Source organism: Vigna angularis, chromosome 3, assembly GCF_016808095.1.
Source record: "Vigna angularis cultivar LongXiaoDou No.4 chromosome 3, ASM1680809v1, whole genome shotgun sequence".
NCBI classification, from domain to species: Eukaryota; Viridiplantae; Streptophyta; class Magnoliopsida; order Fabales; family Fabaceae; genus Vigna; species Vigna angularis.
The window spans coordinates 12,231,911-12,238,930 of record NC_068972.1 but is presented as its reverse complement, the minus strand read 5'-3'; the positions used below and the strand labels follow the sequence as shown (position 1 = coordinate 12,238,930).

Here is a 7,020-nt window from a genome sequence, read left to right as displayed (position 1 = left end):
TGCTCTCCGGCTTGCCAGGCATGTATCACCTCTATTAAAGTAATTGTGACAAATCTTTTATGTTTTCTAACAAAATAATGGATATTTCATATTTTTCTAGCATTTTCATCATAATTTTCCTAACAAGTTTGAAATCTAAAAACTTCTTCCCCAAAAGTTTTACCTTGTTAACAAAACTTAATAATTTGTTTGAATATTCTTTAATTATCTCATATATTTTTATCTTTTACATCTCAAACTCATTTATCAAGTTTAAAACTTTCAATGTTTTAAATATTCTAGTTTCCTTCATATTATCTTTTTAAATTTTTTGGATGATTTTAAAGTTATAATTATGGTAAGGATAACTTTTGAAACACTTTCAAAACAAGCATAAATTTGCCTTTATCTTCCTTATCTTTTTTTCCTTGTATATTTTGATTTGAAAATTATCAGGCAAAAGAACATCATCTTCATCCACAACTTTCCATAAGTCTAACTCATTTAATAAGTTTGCATTCTTCCCATAAATAGTCATAAATAATCAGACTTCTTGGGGTCTGAGGCTATTTATAGTTTTTAATATGTGGTTAGCTCACCGTTGATGGACGTCATTCCTCTAGTTAAACACGTTTTTGCCAAAACTTATAAATAATATCACACTATCACAATTCAATATATGCTGCTATTTTCTATTCGTTCCATTTCACATCTAAATTTATGATGCATCCTTAATGTCCAAAGATAACAACAACCTGTAACGTGATCGAGAAGTTGAATTTGCAGTTCAAAGTTTTGACATAAATACATATATAGATTGACACCAACTAGCTATTTCAATATGAGAAGTATGAATCTATAATAATATAAGTCAGAGTCGGTGTCCAAGGTTTTACCAATTCTAAAAATCCATTTCAATGTGTACGGACTGGAAGAGGATTTATAATTGAAGACACGTTTTGGAAGTGCAGTTGCATGTAAATGTAAGATATCGACACTGGATTAATTTGAAAGCCACATGGACTCTGATTTTTCCATCATTCCACTCTATTTGTATAAGAAACAACTTTATTAATCACTTAGTTCTTACCGTTTTAAAACCTTTTTGTAATTTTATTTTAATATAAAAATTATAAATTCTACACTTTAAAAATATTACTTTCAATTTGATTTATCAAAATTTTAAAATTAAACCATATTCTGTTAATACATGACATTATTAAAGATTCGTTTTAAACTTCATGTCATATTAATATTTATTACACACACAAAACGTTAAAAAAATAGACTTATGCGGTCAAGCATTTATAATTGGTGAAATCAGAAAACAATACAACAAAATTGTTACAAAATCATCTTGAATAGGTTGCTGGAATTAGAAAACATCTTCAATGGAAAAGTAAAATATCTTAACTAAATCCTAGAGCATAGGTACGTCAACCTAAGTTGTTGATATACTTCCACATGTTACTGGTACAAATGAAATTAAAAAGAGTACCTTAAATAAGTTTTGAATTAAAAATTTGAATTTTTTAGGTGGTTGTTGTCAAGATATCTTTCAAAATAAACAAAATCAATAATATCTTTAATTGCATTTTTCCATGTAAATCTGTATTCGAACTTCTTACGTAAACTAAAGTTTGAATTCTAAAAATAAGAAATAGGAAGAAATATACCAAAAAAGTAACGAACCAAATTTCTTAAGAAATTAGTTATTATAACAAAACTTATAAACAATTAGAATCAATATTACGATTAAATAAACAAAAGATCAATATATTTCTAGCGTAAAAGTAAAAATTAGTAAGAAGCTTAGTTAGCAGTGGCATGCAACCTTGAAGCCGGTGTAAACATTGTACATAGAACCTAAGAAGTAAACAAACCTGTACACAAGACAAGACAAAGGTTGACAAGGAGCACATCGTGCTTATCTTAGTTAACTAATTTCTGTAATGATGTCAATTCCCAGATGTAAATAAACTCTTGCTTGCTGCAGATATTATCACGTCCGTTTAGTTCTTTTTGTACGAGAAGGCTTATTTGCCATGACATCCGTTGAAGAACTAGTAATGTCCTTTTGAGGATCTTCATCACTTCTGTCAAAATCACTTTCTTCACCAAAACTCTCAGTTTTGTCTGTGTCTTCCTCTTGAGGATATTTCTCAGTATTCTCTTGTTTTGACAGCTTATCTCGAAGCTCTCTCAGTTTTGATTTCTTGGAATTTAAAACCCTCAGAAACTAAAAACACAATAAAACAAAACAAAACGGAAGGTCATCCTTGATGGTTGAAACTCAGAAAAAAGGGAATGCAAAATTAGTAACACTGCATGTAATGAAAAGCATCCAAAGACAATGAAGAAATTTCAATATTAACACAGCATCATCCTTCGGCTAGTTAAGTTGGCCTCAATAACCAGGTATTGGTGAAAGAGGTGCTCTACTCAAATTAAATTCCTCAACCCATTTATTTATTAATTGTGTTTCCACTCATGACTATTCGAACACAACAAAATAATACAAGTTGTCAGGAACTTGGTACAGTCCTTGTCCTTGGTAAACTATTTTACTATCTTGAGAGAATGGCCATCAGCCAGTGATTTAGGCATTGCCACAGAAAAATATGAAAAGAAAAAGATAAATTTTTGGTTTAGGAAGTGACCCTATTCAGAAGAAGAAGTACATTAATCTTTAGTCTCAATGTTCAAGTTTTTGTCATCGTAAAGGACAACGTCATAAACAAATACTTTTAGTTAAGTATTTGTAGAAACTTAATGAAATTATCTACAACCTAATCAAGAAAAAGGTATCAAAATACTTGAGATACAGTATAAGAGTATTTCAGAGAAAACTAATTACATCTATATCATTTATAACCAATGTGTTGTGGTCAAAACACTAATATTTTACAATTACATTGTTACATCTGACCCTTTCCATAGCCTGAAATAATATTGGCAGAAGGCTCGTATACTATGCTAGTATATTTATTGTGACATCACCTAGTCTCTACATTATACTAAAGGAAAAACCATTTAAGTAAAAATGTGTTTGCCCAAAATAGAGGAACTCCAAGTATATTTTAACAAAAAATATATCATTGTTGAAAAGAAAGGAAAGGAAATTTTAAGGGAAACAAAAAGGTTAGCATGGAAAGAGATATAGTAATCTCAAATAAGTTTGCAGACCTTGCATCCAACGAGTATTGCCTTGCTCGGATTTTTTTTTTCATATCATGATAATATAATAAAAAACAGCTATAGAGTTGTTTTAGCATTAAGATTCAAATGAGTTTGCAGACCTGGCATCCAGGTACTGTCTTACTCAGATACTTTGCTTCATTTCATGATTGTACACTAGAAAAAGCTACAGAGTTCTTTTGTCTATTAAAAAGTACAACACTCTAACAAGTAAAACTTATTCAAGCTACATAATTTTGAAAGCATAAGATTTGCATAAAGTATTCAAAACCTCATAAGTTAATGGTAAAATTTCTTGGTCTAGAATAATTCAAGTGAACACCCCAAACTCGCTTGCTAAGTCAATCACCTCACTTTTAAAAATTTATAAATATTGAAAGAGGTCAAGAAGAGAACAAGTAATTAAAAGTATTTATAACAATAAGTTTTACAAGAAAACAGAAAAGGCTCTCATGCACAAAGCCATATAAAGCGGTCAGCAAAAGAACCAAAAAGACAACACAAGTTACACCATGCCTTGGGTGGACTATAAATCTTTAACATTTCAAGCACAAAATGGTTACGATGAACTTGTTTTGGGAATTGAACATATATTTAAGATTGGCTAAAATAGCAAGAAGATTTTCAAATCAGTTAACAGCCTCACTCATCTTCTGGACCAACCTGCCCTCTTGACACAAGGCTGAGCCGTGCTATGCGAATTTACAATAAAACAATTAAAATCTAACAGTTAAGAAGTTACCTTTGCATAGATTTCAGATTCAAATTCCAGCCTCTCATTGGCAATTCTCTCACTCTGGGCTAAGCACTTCTCAGCTTCCACTTTCATCTTCTCAAACAATTCATTTTCTCCGACAACTTTGCCCTGTACATGGATGTAAACAAACACGACTAACTGTGATGTTCAAAATTAATGGAAAGGGAGGAAGGTCTTAGGTATCTACAGCTGGTCCTGAGAACTTTGGTGTCCAGCACAAACTGGTAAAACAATGTCCTTCTAGTCATTTAAGTACAGCTCTTGTATTTTTTTGTTGCAAAATAATCCATAATGGCTTCATAATCAAGATTTAAAAAAAGAAAAATCAACAAAATTTAGGAATAGTTAATTTTGACAAACATCTTCCAACAGGTGCAATAGGAATAGTTAATATGTAAGTTATGCATGCATTAGGGAAACAACTAAATATCTTCAAAGAAGTAAATATCTTAAAACTTGATTTTCATTCTATTGTTATAAATTGGGCTGTGGTAGGTCGCCCACCTTGATTATGCTCAGGGCCACCATTGAGTACCTACACTATTCCTATACTATTAAACTATTATTGACAAATATATGCAGGGTTAGAATACATAAGAAAGAATGTTGCCCATTTTGTTCTTAAGGAAAGGTGATATTTTAACCTCCCATAATGATTCAAGAAGAAATCAATTGTTGTATGTACAAGACTATCCCTCATAGAGTCACGCAGATGATAGAAATCTGAGCAAAATAAGACTGAATAAGAGTTTATATCCTTTCCTGATTCAGTTCTAGCTACTTTATCTGTTTTGCACCTTCTCAAGATTAGAACCAAGTTTTTCTACAAACAATAATGCTTATCAGTCTTTCTATAAACAATGATTCCTCACACAGACAGAAAATGTAACTTGAACCAATGACAAGGGAACAATGGCATGCAGACTTTTGCAATTTCATCCTGTCTTTCCTAAAATAAAGAATATTATAAATGACAAGGCAGCCTTTTACCCCCCATATTTCACCACATTGAAGAGTCCTATTTGTTACCTCTCAAAGCTTCTCGTGTGTTTATATTTTCTACAAGTTGCTAAAAATGTGATGCATAAGTTCTATTAAAAGTTCACCAGTATATAGAAGCTAGTTAACTAAAAATATGTTGCCGTCTTCACTTACTGACTAATACCAGAAAGACAATTTGTGAGAAACTTACTTTCCTGGTCAAGCGGAAACTATAACTTCTACTAAATGGTTGGTTTGTTTGGATGAGAGGAAAGAAAATAAACAGTAAAGGAAATGTAAATGGTGATACACTGCTCTCTCTTTTATGTGGTAGAAAACAAATAAGGCTAACAAAGTGAACGAAAAAAAATAAACTTCTAGAAACAACAGTTCAAAAAAAAAAAAAATCTTTCATCTTCTCTTCAATTAAAATTTCAAAATTGTATCCCCTCCTTTATTTCCTTTTGTCTGAAATAAACAGAGGATATTCAAGACATCACTAGCATAATGCCAAATATAAACAGACAAACATAAAACAGACAAGTGAATGTCACACACATACACAGCGAACCTGAAATAACTTGTATAAAGAACACATTAAGGCAAAGACTTTGCACAAGTTAAGCAGAATTTACACTTATGTTATCGTTCGAGCCCATGAGAAAGTCCAATATTTCCACATTACTTTTCTTGGAATCAGGAGACAGCAAGCATTTCCATCTCCAAAGCATAGTAATTCCTTCCTTTTCAAACGTCCACGACAACTGCAACAGTCGTACCAAAACCAATACCAAAAGTAGCAAACAGATATTAAAACACCAGTTTTCAAAGCATTAACATGGATAAGAGTGAGTGAGTGAGTAATAATAACCCTCTTATGGCCATCACCAGCATCGTCAAAGGCGTAGACAGAGCCCTGTTGTTGAAGCCCCAAATAGCGCCCAGACAAGTCCAGGTATTCTGAAACTGCGAGGTCCCACTGAGCGGCGCGCTGCTTCACCTCCTCCTCCGATGCTTAAAATTAAAAAGAAAAGAAAAATCAGAACTTGAAGATTGCTTTTGCAAGAAATCGGAAATGGGTAGCTGAAAATGAGAAAAGAGCAAAAAGGGATGTACGGTGGCAATGCCAGGCGGTGAGGCCATCGGTGACGGCAAGGTGGAAGTGGGTGGGAAACCAAGTGACCTTCACGAAAATGGGTTGTTCTTTTGCAGTGTGAGCGTTTGGGATGAGAAGCTTGGAGCAGGAGTACCTCTCTGTTTCCTCCGCCATGGATGCCTTTGCCCTGCACTTCCACCTCTCTCTGTCTGTCTTCTTTTGTCAATCTCATCTTTCTGGTTTGACTTTCACATAAATAACAAACCAAAATTTATACATCTTTGAACTGTTTCTCAAAGGAAAAAAAATATACATAAAAAACAGTTTTAACTAATATATAATTAAAAATCAGATTCAAAAAAATTAATAAAAAATTATAAATTAACTTGTAAATAAGTTAATACTAATTTACAAAAGAAGTTCATTTCATTTCTTACTTATTCTGTTTTTTTCTCCTTAAAAGATAAAAACAAATTCTAAAATATTAAAAACAAACAAAACTTAAAAGTTACATATGTTTAATAGCTTTTTTTTTTCTTTCATACGATAACTTTCAGTTTTTTTATTTTTTTCCATTTGATTTCATTTCTTTTAAAAATAGTGAGTTATCATAGTAACATTGTCACTCTAAATTTGAGTTAAAGAATTTTAAAAAAAATGGGATTAACGGAATACCATTTAAAATAGTTTGATCAAATTAAAAATATATATTTTAATAAAAAAATATTAAACTTGTTATATATAATGTTTTTCAACTGCCTGATAAACTCAGTCTTGTGGACGAAAATGTAAATGAAAAAAAAAACTATTATGAGAAATTTGAACATTGTCAAGTCACTTTCTAGTGTTTAAAACCACGAAAATCAACTTATCAAATCGGTTCATAGTTTAATACAATTATTTACGTTACAGGTGTTATAATTTAACACATTTATCGTATTTAATTGTACAATCTAACTTGTAACTTCTTGATTTAACCAATAACTTATTAATTAATGTAATCAATTAA

General features: G+C 31.3%; 1 protein-coding gene across 1 annotated transcript; it reads right to left on the bottom strand.

The window, feature by feature from the left end:
• Window positions 1-1,734: 1,734 nt before the first annotated feature.
• On the bottom strand, window positions 1,735-6,256 carry LOC108325039 (DNA repair protein XRCC4). The gene is made up of 5 exons (XM_017558024.2): window positions 6,032-6,256; window positions 5,787-5,929; window positions 5,551-5,679; window positions 3,920-4,042; window positions 1,735-2,218 (listed from the first exon to the last, which is right to left on the bottom strand). The coding sequence occupies exons 1-5, from the start codon at window positions 6,183-6,185 to the stop codon at window positions 1,982-1,984; spliced, it is 786 nt and encodes a 261-aa protein (XP_017413513.1). The 5' UTR covers window positions 6,186-6,256; the 3' UTR covers window positions 1,735-1,981.
• Window positions 6,257-7,020: the final 764 nt, after the last annotated feature.

What these genes read in the sequence shown, in the direction of transcription:
- LOC108325039 (XM_017558024.2), bottom strand. Translation starts at nt 6,185, where the DNA reads ATGGCGGAGGAAACAGAGAGGTACTCCTGCTCCAAGCTTCTCATCCCA. An exon ending in CACCGCCTGGCATTGCCACC is followed by an intron (nt 5,930 to 6,031) that starts GTACATCCCTTT and finishes TTTAATTTTAAG; the next exon opens with CATCGGAGGAGGAGGTGAAG. An exon ending in CTGGTGATGGCCATAAGAGG is followed by an intron (nt 5,680 to 5,786) that starts GTTATTATTACT and finishes CGACTGTTGCAG; the next exon opens with TTGTCGTGGACGTTTGAAAA.